Source organism: Rattus norvegicus, chromosome 10 (genome assembly GCF_021556685.1).
Source record: "Rattus norvegicus strain SHRSP/BbbUtx chromosome 10, alternate assembly SHRSP_T2T, whole genome shotgun sequence".
Lineage (NCBI taxonomy): Eukaryota > Metazoa > Chordata > Mammalia > Rodentia > Muridae > Rattus > Rattus norvegicus.
The window spans coordinates 36,358,136-36,376,490 of record NC_141543.1 but is presented as its reverse complement, the minus strand read 5'-3'; the positions used below and the strand labels follow the sequence as shown (position 1 = coordinate 36,376,490).

At 44.6% G+C, this 18,355-nt stretch overlaps 1 protein-coding gene across 8 annotated transcripts; it reads left to right on the top strand.

Annotated features, from left to right (window-relative positions):
• Positions 1-8,861: 8,861 nt before the first annotated feature.
• On the top strand, positions 8,862-17,520 carry Thg1l (tRNA-histidine guanylyltransferase 1-like). 8 transcript variants are annotated; one of them, XM_087571619.1, is made up of 7 exons: positions 9,175-9,276; positions 9,889-9,996; positions 10,166-10,342; positions 11,446-11,615; positions 12,718-12,806; positions 14,009-14,116; positions 15,917-17,520. In XM_087571619.1, exons 3-7 carry the CDS (start codon positions 10,221-10,223, stop codon positions 16,076-16,078), a joined length of 651 nt encoding a protein of 216 aa, XP_087427745.1. In that variant the 5' UTR covers positions 9,175-9,276; positions 9,889-9,996; positions 10,166-10,220; the 3' UTR covers positions 16,079-17,520.
• Positions 17,521-18,355: the final 835 nt, after the last annotated feature.

Sequence of the window (18,355 nt, the reverse complement as noted above, 5' to 3'; positions counted from 1 at the left end):
CATTTCATGTGGCCTGGCATCCTCAAAGTTAAGCCATGTCATAGCATGTCAGTATCTCCTTACTCTTTCAGACAGAAATGTTATAAATATATGCCACATTTAATCCTGCCTATCAATCCATTATTTGATTGGGCCACGTTTTCATCTTAGCCATGGTCATAGGTATACAAATATCTCTTTGGGATCTAAACCAGATTGCATATCCAAACAAAATCTAACATCCCTTCAGGATGAAATCCTGCAGAGATTAGGGATGAAGGGAAGATATCTCAACGTATTAAAGGCCATCTGTATACGACAAACCTATTGCCATCTTTGTGTTAAATGGAGAAAAGAATCAGACATTCCCTCTATGATCAGGAACAAGACTAGGGTGGTCATCTTCACCACCCCTATTTAGTAGAGGACTTGAAGTCCTACCCAGAGCAAAAAGACAAAGAAGGAAAGAAAGGAATGCATACAGGAAGGGAAGGTGTTAAAGTCCCTATTTCTGTATGACATGGTTCTCCTGAGAGACCTCAAGGACTCTAAGAAATTCCCAAAGCTGATAAACACTTTCAGGAAAGTGGCTGATTACAAAATTAGCATACCCAAATCGTTAGACTTTCTAAAGAAAAAAGGGGGTGGGGCAGACCTTAGTATAAAGCTAACTGAGGGGCTGGGGATTTAGCTCAGTGGTAGAGCGCTTACCTAGGAAGCACAAGGCCCTGGGTTCGGTCCCCAGCTCCGAAAAAAAGAACCCAAAAAAAAAAAAAAAAAAAAAAGCTAACTGAGAAAGTGCAAGATCTATATAACGAAAATTTTAAGTGGGGCAGTGGTGGCGCATGCCTTTAATCCCAGCACTTGGGAGGCAGAGGCAGGAGGATCTCTGAGTTCCAGGCCAGCTTGCGCTAAAGAATGAATTCCAGGACTCCCAGGGTTACAAAGAGAAACTTAGGAAGGAAGGAAGGAAGGAAGGAAGGAAGGAAGGAAGGAAGGAAGGAAGGAAGGAAATCTAAAACACTGAAGAAAGAAATTGTTTTTAGTTCTTCTGAGTGTAAACTCTATAAAGTAGAATTGTTAGATCATGCATTAATTCTGTTTGGTTGGTTGGTTGTTTTCTCTCGAAACGGATGTGAACACCTCTACCTTTACATTCTCCATGCGCTGAGTTTTACAAGGTAATTTTGTGAGTTCAAAGCTTTCTTGTCCTCCCTTAGAATTCTCTGAGGCGGGTTCGTGTGGAGCTTAGTGAGTGGGTCCTCTAGCAACACCCCCATTTGAGGGTAGGTAGCATCTAGTTTGAGTTCAGCTCGAACCCTAGGGATCTGGTAACTCTCTCAGTTTGCTGTTCATTTTTCGTAGCATCTCCACAAGCCACCGTATAAAACGTGTACATACGGTTAAACCTTTGGCTCATTATCAGGTAATAAGGTGGGTGGCAGTAACTGAGGAAACAATATGACACTAGAAGTGTAGCTTTAATCCCTATTTTTTAAAGTTTCTGTTTACATTTTCATTCACAAGATGGGTTGTTCTGACGATAAAGACATGACTTTGCCGGACATGGTGACACACACACTGGTGTCTTTTATCCAAGTACACAGGAAGCAGGGGCAGGGAGATCTACCTAACAAGTTTCAGGCTAGTCGGGGCTGCATAATGAAATACCATTACCTGTCCCCACCCCTCAAAACAGGAGAGCTAGCCTAGGAAGGGCTATCACCCAGAATCACACAGCGCTTGGAGGCTCAGTAGATGCAGTCGTCTGTATCACGGCTGGGCTGTGACTCATCTGAGCGTGGCAGGTGACACACGAAGCACTGTTTATCAGTTGCTTTGTCAGTCAGTGCCTGCACTGAAGTGCTTCGTGTCATTTAATGACCCATCCTCTATCCACGTCAGTGCTGGATCTCGTAATATCTCATTCTCTTTCATAACACGACCTCCAACTTTGCAGCCCCAACCTGTGATTACAACGCTACTTCTGCCCAGCACAGACTGTGCCTTCTGCTGAAAGGCTTGCCCCAGGGGATAGGGGTTGTTCTTTCATTCTGCCCCCACCCACCCAACTGGAGTGCAGTTGGCATACATGGGCTGGTTCTGAGTTCTCTATACAAATGCTGTCTCTCCAAGATATGATTCCTGTGGAGGCTTGGGTGGGAGGGGAGATAGGTGGACTTTTGACTTTTGGCATTTAGGCTAGAAAATGCATGCTGAGTTACTCTGCTGGGACATTTTGGTATCACCCTGACCCTCCATTGCTATTCATGTTTCTTGGGTGTATGAACAGCTTTAGGTCCCTCTGTCCCTGCCATCTGTCTCCACCTTCATCTAAGATTGCCTAGTGCTCCCACGGACTACTCCTAGCTCCAGACTCGCCCTCTAACCTATGAGACCCTTACTGACCCCACCATGACCTTTCCTGGGACTTGTGGGCTATGAGGGAAGGCAGTGAGGTTATCCCACCCTGTATATAGAGTAAGCATAGATCGGAGGACAACTTGGGAGAGTTGGTCTTTCCTTTCAGAGTGTCCAGGTCATCAGGCTCCGTGACAAGTACCTTTTCCTGCCTAGCCATCTTGCCAGCCCGAGGCAGCTTTTAATGGTGCATTATATATTTTTCCACTTTGCAAAATAGGTTGCACAGAGAGGCGCTATTTTATTTTCAGTACCATCTGCCATAACTCTCAGTTTGGGTCTTCATGGATGATGAAACAGCTATGTAAAAATGAATAGTGAAATTTTTATAATAAGTTCTATAAGCTGTTCTCAAAATAAGCTTAGGTCTAGAGAAAATAAACCAAATCCTAATGAAAAAAGTAGTTTCTGAATGGAAGTCTCAGAAATAGAAATATAACAAAACCATGTTGGCATTTAAAAAAAATACTTCAGAAAAAAATGCTTATTGTTGGAGACAGTCAGACGCCAGGCTTAAAAAAAAAAAACAAAACGTCCTGGCCTCTTCTGAAGATAAGAACAACCAGAAATATGTAAGCAGAATTTTGCCACTTTAGTAAGAAACGCATAAAGAGAGATGAGTCATCAGGAGGTATGGCCTTTAGCTGCCTTTTCCCTTCTTCTGCCTGTCTGGGATATAAAAGCAATGATCAGAGCTCCAACCACAGAAGACGGAAGGCACAAACCAAAGCTAACGGGTCCAACCTATTCACGTGTAATGCAGCTAGGTAAAGCCATGCAGTGAGTGAGTACATACTTGAAAGATGGACCAGATGTCTGTTTGGACTTTAAGATAATTTGGTGAGATACAATTTTTCTATATGTATATATAGAAAACATATCCCTATAGCAACCACTAGAATCAGTACTTGTTAACATTCTCCTACCTTTGCCTTTTCTGGCTACCTGTGTTTGCCTTGCCAAATACTTCTAGTCTCCTATATCTTCCATAATTTCCTACTTTACTTTTCTTTTTTTTCTGTTTTCAAGACAGGGTTTCTCTGTGCAGTCCTGGCTGTCCTGGAACTCACTCTGTTGACCAGGTCAGCCTCGAACACAGAAATCTGCCTGTCTCTGCCTCCTGAGTGCTGGGATTGAAGGCCTGCACCACCACTGCTCACCCTAACTCTACACTTTTGAGTAATGAATATTCCCAGTAGGTTGCATTCCTGTTCCAATTCTGTACCTCCCCCTCCTGTGTAAGCCCATAATACTCCCCTGCAGTACACTCTCCACACATGGCTACACTGTTTCAACAAACACAGAGTAAGCACTGAGTTGCTGCTAAGAACAGAGGACTACGGACTCCTCTGCTCTAAACGGAAGATCGGAAGATCGAAACTGGCCCCAAGGTGCAGGAAGCGTCAAGAAAGAGGAGCAGAGCAAAAGCTGAACCACAGTCTTATGGTAACGGGGTGGCCATTGTAGTCATAAACACATGCAGCTGTGGCTACAGGCACTAGACCTGCACCAAGAAAATCAAGATATGAAAGTAGGGTGAGAAAACTAGTTGGGGAGGAAGTGGGTCATGAGGGGTGCGAGGAATATAAAGATGATAATGGAGAGTGAATGTGATCACAAAACATGGTATGTGTATCAAACTGACCTAATTAACTAACAGCAAAAAGACACTGCGCCACCCAGTGGTGAAACTTCTCAAGCCACTTCCTGGGATTTGCACTGAGGCTGTTGGGGGATCAAAATGCCTCTCTGGAGAAAAAAAAACAAAACAAAAACCAACCAAACAAACAAACAAAAAAACCCCAAAAAACAGTGGTAAACAAAAAATGAACTCAATTAGACACTGGTGATTGGTGACTGCTTGCAATTAGACCACCGCCATGAATTTAAAGCAGTTTTGAAGGTAGTACTGAGTCAAGGTTTGTAAACTGAGTTTGGTTTGACTTTGAAGTCCTTTCTTTGAAATCTGGAACAGCTTATTGGTTTGTTTGTTTGTTTGTTTGTTTGTTGTTTGTCAACGTGACGCAAATCAGGAAAGAGGGAACCTCAATTGAAGAAATGTCTCTGTCAGATTGGCCTGGGGTCCTATCTATGAGGCATTTCCTTGATTAATGGTTGATGTGGGAGAGCCCAGCCCACTATAGAGAGTGCCAGTCTGAGCAAGTGGCCCTGGGTTGTATAAGAAATCAAACTGAGGGGGTTGGGGATTTAGCTCAGTGGTAGAGTGCTTGCCTAGCAAGCGGAAGGCCCTGGGTTCGGTCCCCAGCTCCGAAAAAAAGAAAAAAGAAAAAAGAAAAAAAAAAAAAAAAGAAATCAAACTGAATCTGGCAGGACACCACACGCCTTTAATTCCAGCACTCAGAAGGCAGAGGTGGGAGGATCTCTATGAGTTCAAGGCCAGCCTGGACTACAGAGTGAATTTAGTTTCAGGACGGCTATAACTACATGGTGAGACCCTGTTGCATTAAATAATAAGAGAGGATGCACCATGCCACGCTATCACTGGCTATTCTCTGGACCTGGAGGTGGTCTCGCCACCTCATGGCTTGTCCCATGCAGCAACCACCCATCCTGTGGTTAGCTAACACAGATCCCTGTAACCTGATAAACTCAAAACTCTGGAGGCTTGTAATTTATCAGTCAGATTTATATCAGTAAATTCTCAACCCACAAACACCCACACAATGAACTCAGAGCTAACTGATATTAATATAAACTGCCCACTTAGATTGGACAAATTGCCCTGTAATAATCCATCCCTTATATGATATTCATAGCTACCTGTGGCTATTTAAAGCCACGCGGATCTGGGCTGTCCTTCTCTTCCTCCATCTTCCTTCTTTCTCCTCACTCTCCTATCTCTCCCACCTTTCAAAAACTCACAACCCGCCCTCCTCTACTGTCCAGTCACAGGCTCTAGCCTTGTTTGTCACTTACCCTCACCTGCTTACAGACAGCAGTCTACAAGACCCTGTCTTAAAAAAGAAAGGAGAGGGGCTGGGGATTTAGCTCAGTGGTAGAGCGCTTGCCTAGCAAGCACAAGGCCCTGGGTTCGGTCCTCAGCTCCGGGGGGTGGGGGGAAAGAAAGGAGAGAGAGAGAGAGAGAGAGAGAGAGAGAGAGAGAGACAGAGAGAGAGAGAGAGACAGAGAGAGACAGAGAGAGAGAGAGAGAGAGAGAGAGACAGAGAGAGACAGAGAGAGACAGAGAGAGACAGAGAGAGACAGAGATAGAGAGATACAGAGAGAGAGACAGAGAGAGAGAGAGACAGAGACAGAGAGAGAGACACAGAGAGAGAGAGACACAGAGAGAGAGAGAGACAGAGAGAGAGAGAGACACAGAGAGGAGAAAGAAAAGAAAGCCAACTGAGCAGCAAGCCAGCTTTCCATGTTGGTTCCTGCCTCCGACTTCCTACCATGGCTTCCCTTCATGGTGAGCTGTAAGCTAAAAGAAACAGGCTGACTGCTGTGTATGTATTTTCCTCTCATATGTGGACTAAAAAAGATGTGTACATAGAAAATGGAACTGTTGGAGAAGCAATGGGATCAGGTAGAGTATGTGTGAGGACTAGGAGAGGACAATGGGGAATGGACATAACCAGAGTATGCTACAGGCATGGAGGAAAAGGAAACCCACTATTTTGTAAAATCACCACACACCAGTGAAAACATCCATACATCAAACACAGTAGAGCATTGGCGGGGGCCTGAGTTCCTAGAAGCTCCCATGGTGAGCCCTACCTGATCTGTGGCAGAAACCAGGAAAGTAAGCACGAAGTTTAAATTCAAGTCACAAAGCACTGGAAACCCCAGAAGCACCACAAAACCACTGGGGATTTGATAAATTGATGGAAAGAACGTAGGAGTTTCTGGGAAAGTCATTACTAGGATTTGCTGTACATCTGCATACAAACCTGTGCAATGTTCCTACTCGGTGCCATGCTAAATTACCCTAGTGTGCAGTGTTTCTACTATGCTAAATTACCCTAGTGTGCACAGTGTTTCTACTATGGTTTTTTTTTTTAAGTTTTTAAGTCTCTTAAGGCATGCAAGAGGTGTGGCAGAGACGACTTATTGGTTAAGAGCACTTGCTACTCTATCAGAGAACTGGAGTTCAACTCCCAGCACACACATCTGGGGGGAGTGTGTGTCTTACAACCACCTCCAGCTCCAAGGAATCAATCTCTCTCTCTCTCTCTCTCTCTCTCTCTCTCTCTCTCTCTCTCTCTCTCACACACACACACACACACACACACACACACACACACACACACACACACCAGTCTCCTTGGGTACACATGAATATACATATAACAAAAAAAGAAAATCTCTTTTAAAAGAAAAAAAATTTTTCTACATGGAGAGGTTTAGTGAAAGAAGAGAAGAGGAAAGGCAGTCGGCCAGGGCCATGTGGTGGGAAGGGGGAAGGGGGCAAGAGCAGCGAAGAACAAAGAGCAAGAGGGAGAAGTAAGAGCGAGAAAATTATTTAAGAGAAAGAAGATACACTAGTGCCTGTATCATACTTGAAAAGATTCCATGAGCACCCTGGTAATTGGCAATTTCAAACGTATCTGATTTTAACGTATGGAGAAGACTGTGGCCCCCTGGAGTCATACTTGAGTCAGTTGTAAGCAATCCTGTTTGTGTCAGTGCTGTTGTCTTGTGCTGTTTGTGTCTGTGTTGTTGATCTCCAGTGGCTGCAGGCTTTGGCTAAATCGATAGCACTTCCTTGGAGACTAGCTGAAGGTAGCAAGTGCTCTCGCTTGTGATTGTGCTTTTCGCTTTGTGACTCGCAAACAATCTGGGGACAATACCACCAGAATAGGGTGTCTTTCACTAATTCCATAAATCACAGTTTTAGCATCCATTGATGATCCATGTTGGAATTAATAATTTCAAAGATGTTTACAGACAAAACAAAACAAAACAAAAAAAAAAAAAACCAAAAGTGGTTCTCTGAGCCCACCTTTCTGTGTTTGAAACTAGTCGGCATGCTTTTGTAAAGTGCCTCCCCTCATCAACGGGCATTGAACTATAGTTCTATATAAGAGACAAGAAAAAGACCTTGTTCCCTTTAGTAATTACCAGTGTAAAATGTGAGTGTGACAATGACCTCCAACACTGTCTATGAGCTGTCCTTTGAGTATTGTTATGGTGCATGGGCCTCTGCTTTTTCCCTGTATGATAATCAGTTAGTGTTGTTTTTACTGACACTAAAATCATCTCGAGTTTGCTCAGTGGAGGCCCTCCTCTGGGCTTATTTTGTTACACCCTCTTATTACGCCTAGCAGTTCTTTCCCTTCTGGCACAACAGGAGTCCCAAGCTCATTTTGTGTTTTCTGTGACACTTCTACCAGTTTATTCTAGTGGAGAGTGGCACAGACAACCACAAATTGGATGCCTATTGCTTGCTGGGTACCATTTCATCAGTGCCCAATGGGTGAAGCTGGGAAATGCCTTTTTAAAAATACCCTGAGTACAAGAGTGGGGAGATAGCTCTGTAATTTTAATGTGTTCCCCAGGCAAGTACAGAGATCCAAGTTTGGATTCCTAACATTCACATATAAAGTAGGATGTGGAAGTTTATACCTGTGAATCCCAGTGTTAGGAAGGCAAAGGGAGGGGGCTCCCTAAAACTTGCCCACCACCTAGTGAATTCTCCGTGAATGAATCAGTGACAGCCAGGTTCAGTGCAAGACAGTCTCAAGAATTAAGAGGGAGAGGGATTGACGAAGATCCTTGATGTCCCCCCCTCTGACCTCCACATGCACATAAACACAAACGGGCATAAACTCATAACCCACAAAAATCTTTTAATAGTGATGAATACAAATTTTAAATTCACCTAATGGCATATGGCAGGGTAACATTCCCTATTGGAAAACCTGAGAAAGGAAGGTCACATCATGTGCCTTCCCGGGATCAAAGTTATCACCCTTGGTGTCAAGTTACTTTCCGGACTGAACTGTCTTACCAGCATTTTCTTTGTTTAAAACCACACTTTTGAAAGAACCAGTAAATAACCCTGGGAAAAATAAACAGGGTCAACGGAAGAAAAATACAAATTTGTACAGATGATAGATTTCTATTTTATGTTCCTTGTTGAAACTTACCTAGAAGAATCTGGAAGGTCCCCCGCGTCACCCCCTACCCCGGAGCTATAAAGTGATAATTTACTGTGTTTCATCTTTGCAAGGAATTGAGAAATGCTTCTTGGAAATACTTTATAAATGCTATTTAGAAGTAAGAGGCAAAAAGGTCACAACTACACTTTCAAACTTGGGTCACAAAATAAGATCTGATCGCTTCTTAAGGGTGATTTGTTTCTGGTAGGGAGCAGAAAGAAACAGCAACCAAACAGAACACAGCCTTCTGGCAGCCCGCCAAGGTGAAGACAGGAGAGTCAAGAGAGAAACCTCCACCGTGGCTAGAGCGGTTCCGACAGCGACAGGAACTTCCGGGGTGGGGCCCGTCCATCGCTTCCCTATGGCTAATGTGGGCTTTCAGCACAGCTAGGATCGGCAGTCCTTTGGCCGCTACTTCCGTTACTTTAAGACGGTGCTTGAGGTTGGGGGTGGCTATGGCCAAGAGCAAGTTTGAGTACGTGCGGGATTTTGAGGTTGACGACACATGCCTGCCCCACTGCTGGGTTGTGGTGCGTCTGGACGGCCGGAATTTTCACCGGTGAGCTGGCGGGGCGGGAGACCGCGTGGTGCGCTTGCACTTCCGGGAAGTGTGCCACTGATAGTTACCGGGGAAACGCGGCAGCCAATGAGCACTCGGTATTGAGCGTCACCTGAAGGACTTGCTCTAAGAGCAGGCTTTGCTGCTCGGTGGTTGAAATATTTAAAAGAAGCCGGCTATTGCAGTTGGTGAAAAGTCCGTGCTACCTAAGCAGAAACCTGTTTGCAAGAACTTTGTGTGTGTGTGTGTAGGTGGGGGATGTTATTTCTGGGTTCCCTACTTAAACTTAAGCCAAATGTGCAACCCTTTTGTTATTTCCGAGAGCTATTAAGAGGCCTGCATAAGCCTAACTGTGATCAGGAGTTGACAGTATATCCCTTTCTCGTCGTCGTCAGCTTCACATTACCTGGACTGGCTGCACTAAAGTCAGGAGGAAAAAGGAAGAGAATGCAAACTATTGGGGACCTAATTTCAATAAAGGACCGTGTTATTAGTTTATAATCAGTTTATAGCTGTATAAGTCATGGAACTATAGTAATGTTTATAGAGCACTTAGTAAGAGCCAGGTATAATTACATTTTGATCTCCTAATGATTGGCACAACCTGGTAGGGTAATCTTCTCTATTCACCCAGGAAGATGAAACTTCACAGGAAAGGGGATTGAAGCAGTTGTATCCCTTTTTGTCAGTTCGTCAAAGCAAGAAAGAGAAACTTGCTATTTTTTCCTATATATGCCTACGCGTAAGTGTAGGGTCAACATTGGATGTTACTCATCAGAGCTGTCCGCCTTGTCTTTCTTGAGACAGGGTCTCTCATGGAACTTCCTTGGAACTCACCAAATACTCTAGCCCAGTGGTCATCTAGCCCCAGGAATCCTCTTGTCTCAACCTCCACAGAACTGGGATTACGAGCAGGTGCCACCAAGCCCCTACCCCCCCCCCCTTTATGTTTGGGGCCAGAACTTGGACCTGACAAACGGTTTACCTACTGAGCTATTTCTCCATCTCTTTTAACTGCCTCTGTAGATGGTGTTGGTAATGACAGACTCTCCACCATTTGTGCCCTTCTCTTTTGTCTATGAAGGTTTGCTGAGAAGCACAACTTTGCCAAACCTAATGACAGTCGAGCTCTCCATCTGATGACCAAATGTGCCCAGACAGTAATGCAGGAGCTGGAGGACATTGTGATTGCGTATGGACAGAGTGATGAGTACAGCTTTGTGTTTAGGAAGAGAAGCAATTGGTTCAAAAGAAGAGCCAGGTGAGTTTCAAAGCCAGCCTCCTATTAGGTTGTTTTCTCCCGTTCTCTGTTCCTCTGTTGATCACGGCAATAGCTGAGATCTTAAAGATTGTGGGTGATGTTGCATTTGCAGAGTGCACATGTCCTATGTTGACTGTTTTCCTTTCCTTCTAATTTTTTTAGATGCTTTCTTTCTCTAATTCTTTCCCTTCTGTGTCCAGCTTCCAGACTGACCTATTGAAGATTTAGACTATGAACAGAGTATTACTGATTCATGGGTAGCTTTGCCAGGGGTTAATTAAAGTGTTAAACTTTTTAACTAAGAAAAGACATCTGATAGTGAATTTGGTAGTATATCGAAACTCTTAGAGCAATCAATATTATATGATAGGTAGGTTTTTAAAATAAGGGTTCCCTTTCTTCCAAGACTGAAAACAGTACCACACCCACAAAACAACAATAACAGAATCTCGAACTATAAATGTATACCACATCCTATAGAGAAAAGTTTTGGTGTTAGTGAGTGTGCTGGCTAGTTTTATGTCGGTTGGACACAAGCTAAAATTATCTGAGAGGTGGGAACCTCAAGTAAGAAAATGCCTTCATAAGATCAGGCTGCAGGCAAGCATGTGGGCATTTTCTAAATTGGTGATTGATGCAGGAGGGCCCAGCCCATTATGGATGGTGCCGTCCCTGAGCTGGTGCTTCTGGGTTCTATAAGAGTCTGAGCAAGCCATGAAGCACAAGCCACCCTCCATGGCCTCTGCATCAGCTCCTGCCTCCGGGAACCTGCTCTATGTGAGTTCCTGTCCTGACTTCCTTCAGTGATGGACAGTGATGTGAAAGTAGCCAAAATAAACCCTTTCCTCACCAACTTACTTCTGGTCACGGTGCTTCATGACACGAATAGTAGTGCTAAGACAGCGAGTAGCTCAAAGTAGAGGCTGACTCCATTCAAAACATGCAGCCAAATATTAAAAGTTTTTCTTGGCTAAATACATTTTATCTTCTAGCTGACCAGGAGGTTTGTATAATCTCCCTATTGTGCCCACAGGTCCTACCTTGGCGTGGAATTAATGTCAAACGCTTTCTCTTTTCTTGTTCCACCCAATGTGTCTTGCAAGTAAGTTCATGACTCTCGTGGCCTCCCAGTTCGCCTCCAGTTACGTGTTTTACTGGCGTGATTACTTTGAGGACCAGCCCCTTCTGTATCCCCCAGGATTTGATGGAAGAGTCGTGTTGTATCCTAGCAACCAGACTTTGAAGGACTACCTCAGCTGGCGGCAGGCAGACTGTAAGTGCCACCAAGTACACAGTCTGAGTCATAACTACCAAACCTGTACGTTAAAGCTATGGGTCTCATACAAGTTTGCCTCGTCGGTGTGTTGCTTAGAGTTAAGTGACAGTTAAAAATGTTTTTTTCCTTTCAATAGAGTCTTTCTTTATAGCCCAAGCTGACTTTCAATCCTGCCTGAACTCTACAAGGCCCGTGCTAGAATGTGTATAGCACTACACCAGGCTGTCTCTCATACACTAAGTTAGGAGATTTTTATGGGAAAAGTATCTGTAGTTGTTTGCTCCATGTGTGTATGGATGTGTGCACATGTGCATGTTTGTATATGAGTGTGCATGCATGTGCTTATGTGCGCTTGCCTGTACAAGCACTGCAGAGCCAGAGGAAGAAGTGGGATGTCCTGCTCCATCACTGCTCCGCCTTATTCCCTGACTGAACCTGGAGCAAGTCTGGCAGCCGGCAAGCCCTAGAGATACTCTTAGATCAGCTCTGGGGTTCCAGGTGCACGTGACTATGCCCAGCTTCTTACACGGGTGCCGGGATCTGATCTCAGGTCCTCCAGCCCGCACAACAAGAGCTCTTACCCATGTAGCCATTATTTCTCCAGCCCATGTTTGCTTTGTAAATACAGAACATAAGGCAGTCCTGCATTTCCACGCCATTTATGCAGAGCCTGCGTGGTAGCAGCTCCCTTTCTGCTTTGCGACAAACTCATGAAGTCACAAGCTGCACGGCCCTTGATAGTCTCTGCCATTCCCCTGGAGTTACCTTGGCAACTGTTTCTAGGATGAACACCTAAGTCAGCGGATTTGCGTTAGGCATTACTGACATGACCATGTGAAGTTGTTTTCAGGGAGTAAGTTTACATGCCTACCCCTTTTACTATCTGTTCTCTGTGTAGGCAGACTGGGCAGCCACTAAATGACTCTGAGATCTTTGTACTCGAAAGTGGAGAGAAGCTGGGTTGTGGTGTTCCCGGAAACATAGTCTCTATGTAAAACAAAGTGGATATACAATATACGCTGTACAGTGGGTATATAATATTATATGTTCATAAGGATAAGATTCAGTATACGTAAATGTTATTTTGTTTTTCTCACAGGTCACATCAATAATCTTTATAATACAGTTTTCTGGGCCCTTATCCAGCAGTCTGGACTAACACCAGTGCAGGCCCAGCAGAGACTAAAGGTATAAAGATGCTACAACAGAAACACAGTTGAGGGCATTTGCTCTGGTCTCTCATAGCATTTCTGGAATGTTCCCTTTTATTCCTTAGCTTCCTTTACAGCTCTGTTTTGAACGGAGATAAAGATCAGTAGCAGAAGCTCTCGCCTTGTGGGGGTCAGCAGTATTAGTTATTACTTCTCTCGGGGCCACCGTGTCAGCGTGCTTACACTCGGCTGCTGTTGCGTCTTGGCTCCTCACCTCTGTAGATGGTGCATGCGCTTTTCTCCTTAGCCCCTGAAAGTCCTCTTCCCTCGTGCTGTATCCTATTGGGCTCCTATTAGAAACCCCTGAATTAAATGAGGGCGATGGCTGAGAGTCACATAGCTGTACTCTGTATCCTCTCTGCTTTAGTGAAGTTTAGGATAATGGGTCTTACCTCAGGCTTATAGAAAGTGCACAGAGAAGTAAGTTCTGAGTAAGTACTGGCCTGCTTTCTTCCATGATTCTTCAGTGAGGTGATGTACTGTGACAGGCCCTGATACAGTGTCTTCTACATTGCCATTACTGAGCTATTCATGGTCTTTACTAACAGTATCAGTGGTGAAGACTTACATATTAATACCAGTAGGAATGCCAACAGCCATGTCCAGTCAGAGCCAAAATCAGATTTTGCTTCCTCTTAGAAAAGACAGTTGGGCAGTGGTAGCACACACCTCTGTCTTTACTCCCAGCATTTGGGAGTTGAGGGTCTGGGGCGCGGGCAGGCAGATCTCTGAGTTCAGCCAGCCTGGTTTACACAGAGCAAGTTCCAGGACAGCCAGGGCTCCATAGAGAAACCCTGTCTCGAAGAAAACAAAACAAAACAAGTAGTAAAGATAGCTTTCATCTACTTTTTCTTCTCCGGAATGGAGATGACATTGTGATCAAGGAAGAAATACCAACACCAAGTTGATGTGCACACAAAGTTGTTCTTTTCCCGTTAGCTCCTACTAACCCCACACAGCCTGGGCAGTGCAGCCAGGGTTTGCACAGAAGGGGATTTCATCATTTAGACTCCTAGATTAGAATATTAGGAACTGGGGTGTAGCTCAGTAGAGTGGTGTGAATTTTAATTAAAATGATACTCATTAGCTACTGTGAGAGGAGCGCTGACAGTCCTTCCCCTGGGTGGTGGGTTGGTAGGAAGAAGACCTACTGAAGATTTTTTTTCTGTGTTTCCTCAGGGAACTCTGACAGCAGACAAGAATGAGATTCTGTTCTCCGAGTTCCACATCAACTACAACAATGAACCACATATGTACAGGAAAGGGACAGTGTTAGTGTGGCAAAAGGTAAGGCTACGTGTTGAGAGAAAAATGGTGCATCTTGCCCACCATCCCATGTGTGGCTCCGGTGCTGGTGACTAACATGTCATAGATACGTTCCAAAAGAAGGCCCTGTGCAGGAAGAGTTCGTATGCTCATCAGTCAGTAGTGGCCTGGGATCTCTTAGAGTAGATGTAAATAGTATGTTAAATTCGTGCACTTGTTTTCTGTGTCCCCTTTTAATGGGTGGAGTACGGAGCTGGAGAGATGGCCCAGCAGCTAAGATCACTTGCTCCTTTCTAGAGGACTTGGCTTCAGTTCCCAGCACCCACATGGTGGCTCACAACCATTTGTAACTCCAGTCCCAGGAAATCCAACACCCCCTTCTGACCTTGGGCACATGTGGCACACCTATTTTGCATTCATAAACCATTATGAAAAATTACTTTTTCCCAGGCTGGCGATACCTTTACATGGTTCATCCCTTCAGGACAACTGAAGGACTGAGCACTAAGAGATGCCATAAAACGAGAATGGAGGGAGCAGATGAGAGGTTCTGACTTTGAGCAGTCTTACTGGATTTCTCAGAAATTCATACTTACCCTACCATTCTCAGCTATTGGCCCTTAGACATAGTTATTTCTTTAAATTCATTTCTTTCTTTTTTTTTTTTTTTTTTTTTTCCGGAGCTGAGGACCGAACCCGGGGCCTTGCGCTTGCTAGGCAAGCGCTCTACCACTGAGCTAAATCCCCAACCCCAATTCATTTCTTTTCATGTTAGTATTTTATGAGTGAGTGCTTTCAAGGATTAAGGGCTACCTTGAGAGCCACACATCCCACTGACAACCTCAGTTCATTTGTTAACCTTTTCTTACGTGTTTGTTCTTTAGCCTTGGGTACTTAACCAGGCAGAGGAAAGATACCCTTAGTTCCACAGTTATTGCTAACCAGGAAATAAATTCTCTTCTTTGTTCCAAAGTCCACTGTATTAGTTGGTGCCTCTGGAGAAACAGAACAATAGGATGAATATAAACATTTATATAAGTTATATATGTATAATTATATGTATGTATATAGTAACAACAGCTGTCTCTCACCTAAGAGGGTAAGAGCCCACTAGTTGCCTTGCCCTTGAGCCTTAGCAATTGCAGCCATCCCTCGGGGACTGTGTTACACTAGATAGGCTGAGAGCCCTGTAACTGCACAGTCCTCCAGGCACCGAAAACCTGGAAGGCTGCTAGGGTTGCTGGTCCTTAGTCAACAATGGAAGCTGGTTCTGGTATCAGAAGATGCTGCCCACACCTTGAGTGGGTCCTCCCACTTCAGTGAGGAGTCCCTCCTACTCAGATGATTCTAATTTGTGGCAAGGTGACATGAAAACCAACTGTCATAATTACTTTTCAAAATACAGTAAAGTAACCTTTTCCCAAGACTTGTTATTGAAAAGTTTGTGTTGCCAAGGACCAACCCAGGATCAGAGGAACTCTACCACAGATCTGCATCCACAGCACTAGAAGTGCTGGTTGATTCTGGTCGTTTTTGAGGCACGGTCTCACTGTGTAACTCTGGCTGGCCTGAAACTCACTGAGCAGATCAAGTTAGCCTTGAACACATAAAAATCTGCCTACCTTTCAAGTGCTGGGATTAAAGGTGCGTGCTCCATGCCAGACTAAATGCATGTCTACATAGAGAGATGGCTACCCTGCCGATACATAAAATTCCAGCAGTCAGTGGCATATCAACGAAAAAGGTGAATTTCTCCCATAATTCTCTTTGCACCCCTACCTTCTCTCACAATGTTGTCCCTGTTCTGTCTTCTGCCGGTAGGTGAATGAAGTCAGGACACAAGAAATTAGGCTGCCAGCAGAAATGGAAGGGGAAAAGATGGCCGTGACTCGGACCAGAACCAAGCTGGTGGCTTTGAACTGTGATCTCATTGGGGATGCCTTCTGGAAGGAACACCCAGAGATTCTGGAGGGAGAGGACTGATCTTGCGTGGTGCAGTTCTGGCATACTTAATCACGCAGGGCTACCCAAGTCTCTCCAACCTCAGGTGGCCCGAGCATCCCTGGCCCCAAGAGCACTGTCAGGAGGACTGGGGTTGGGTGGAGACAGACGAAGGAGGGATGTGTGGGGGCGGCGTATCTTGTTCTGCTTAAGCAGAATACCTTAAAAAAAAAAAAAAAAACATGTTAGAACATGACTTCTTTGGCTCTTTTCAAAATCGTGGTCCTATTTTTATAAAGGAACTATTCATACTTTGCTGGAAGAGTCATTTTTAGCTGTGGCATAAGCCTTACAAAAACCTGTCACCTCTTTCCACCTCTGATAGAAGAGAAGCCCAAACTTTACCCTCACCCACTTAACTAGAGAATGCAGTGACTGAAAAGCCCCACTTTTGACACCCAAGTGCTTGCACTTATCTTTTAGCACGCAGTTAAATATGGGTTGCTGCCTGCACGATGCCTCCAGATTGAGAAATCCCAGGGAACACTCGAGGCCCCGTGCCAGTTCCCAGGATGGCAGCTTCGACCGAACTGAGCACAGGAGGGATGGTTTGGGTACCCTGTACCATTCCAGGATCGATTTTTCTGGGATTGTTATCATAATCATTGTCTTCTCTTACCGGGAACCTAGTTTGCAATCGCTTAACTCTTTTCAAGAAAAGGTATTTTAGGGAGGTATATGTGTATACATCCGAGAGGGAAATGTGTTTGTGTGAATGAGGATGGGGAAGCAGCTGCTCCACGTACCCTGGAAGAACGGCAGTGGCAAAGCTGACTTTGGGTTAGCCTTCTGGACAAGCATTTTCAAATAGCCTCAATGCTGTCAGAGCTGTACCATTTGAACTCAGGAGCACCAGGAGGCCTGATAACTGTGGTATGATCTAATCCTAGCACTTGGAGGTTGAGGCAGGAAGATCAAATATTTGAAGCCAAACTGCAAGACGTGGCAAGGCTCTCAAAAGGGGTAGAGTTGGGGTCGGAGTCACTGGTGATAGCAGAGGTTTTAAAATAGCTCCTCCCACCGATGGCAGGATGGGAACTGGCAAGGGGCAGAGATGGGGATGGAAATCATTTGTTCCCAAGGTGCTGGATTCAATGTGGAAATCATGTTTCCCCTTGACCCTGTTTTATATCTCAGAGGGAAAAGTTTATTTGGCTCCATTAGGAATTAATTAAAAGACAGCCCATGTCCTGCTGCCTGGTCTTGCATTTGCAGGATTTTCAGCCAAGAAGAAAATGTATTTTTGAAAGAGCAGCGTCTGGCCTCATCCCTCACTAATTGACACCCCATCTGCCGATGCCGTTTTTTCCTTCCTGTTCTCCCCACTCCCCAGGAAGAAGCAATACAGCTCATGTTTGGTAACTGCTAAAATATTTTTAAGAGGAAAAAAAAAGGTATAATAAAGACTTCAGCTCCTTGGCCTACTTCATTGGTTCTTACAGAATGAGTCTAACTTGCGTGTTTGTCTTTGAGAAAGCTAGGATGCATATTCCCACATAGCAGACAGCCAGAGGCTTCTGGGTACAATTTTTAAAATGTTCATTCGAATGCTTAATTTGAAAGTGCCAATATAAGGCACCCATGTGGATGTTTGGGACTCTGCAGTGATTTTTTTTTTTTAAAGCCCAAATGCTTCTGGTACAGGCTGTGAACATTATAGCACTCTGGGCAAGCTATTCCCTCAGCATACTGAAGAGGCAGTAAGATCATTAGCTCTTGATGAGCAAATTTAACTTAATGATAAGTTGATAGCATTTTATAGCAAAGTTGGGCGAGTAGGGAATAAAGACCCAAGTTTCATGACAACCACTAGAGAAAGTTTGTGCTTTCAGATCCAGGGAAGTCTACCTCTGGGCTTGTCCTAAGACAGTCATCTAATGGTGGTTGTGTAGCTTGGAGGTTTCCACTCAGGCAGGGGGTTTTAAAGCAATAAGCCGGGTTAAATACCAGTGCCGTCAAGTACCATTACCCACCCAAAGCTTGCTCTTCATTTGATCTTTCTGCCGTGAGCTAAGTTTCATCTCTGTCTTAAAGATACTCAAGTGCTCTTTGGGGCCACATTTTCAAACACACAGGAAGTAAAGAGGAGCCCAAAGCAGCACGTGTAGACTTAATGCTGGTTGATACTATGAGAAGGTGGTAGCAGTTAGGAGAATGACTGGCTGGAGGTGGCAAGAGGCAAGACAGCTATGCTGCATGAGGTGGGACTATCTACAGGAGACTTGCCTTTTAAAAACCTACTTTTGGGGGCTGGAGAGA

What these genes read in the sequence shown, in the direction of transcription:
- Thg1l (XM_087571619.1), top strand. Translation starts at nt 10,221, where the DNA reads ATGACCAAATGTGCCCAGACAGTAATGCAGGAGCTGGAGGACATTGTG. An exon ending in AGGCCCAGCAGAGACTAAAG is followed by an intron (nt 12,807 to 14,008) that starts GTATAAAGATGC and finishes GTGTTTCCTCAG; the next exon opens with GGAACTCTGACAGCAGACAA. An exon ending in CAGTGTTAGTGTGGCAAAAG is followed by an intron (nt 14,117 to 15,916) that starts GTAAGGCTACGT and finishes TTCTGCCGGTAG; the next exon opens with GTGAATGAAGTCAGGACACA.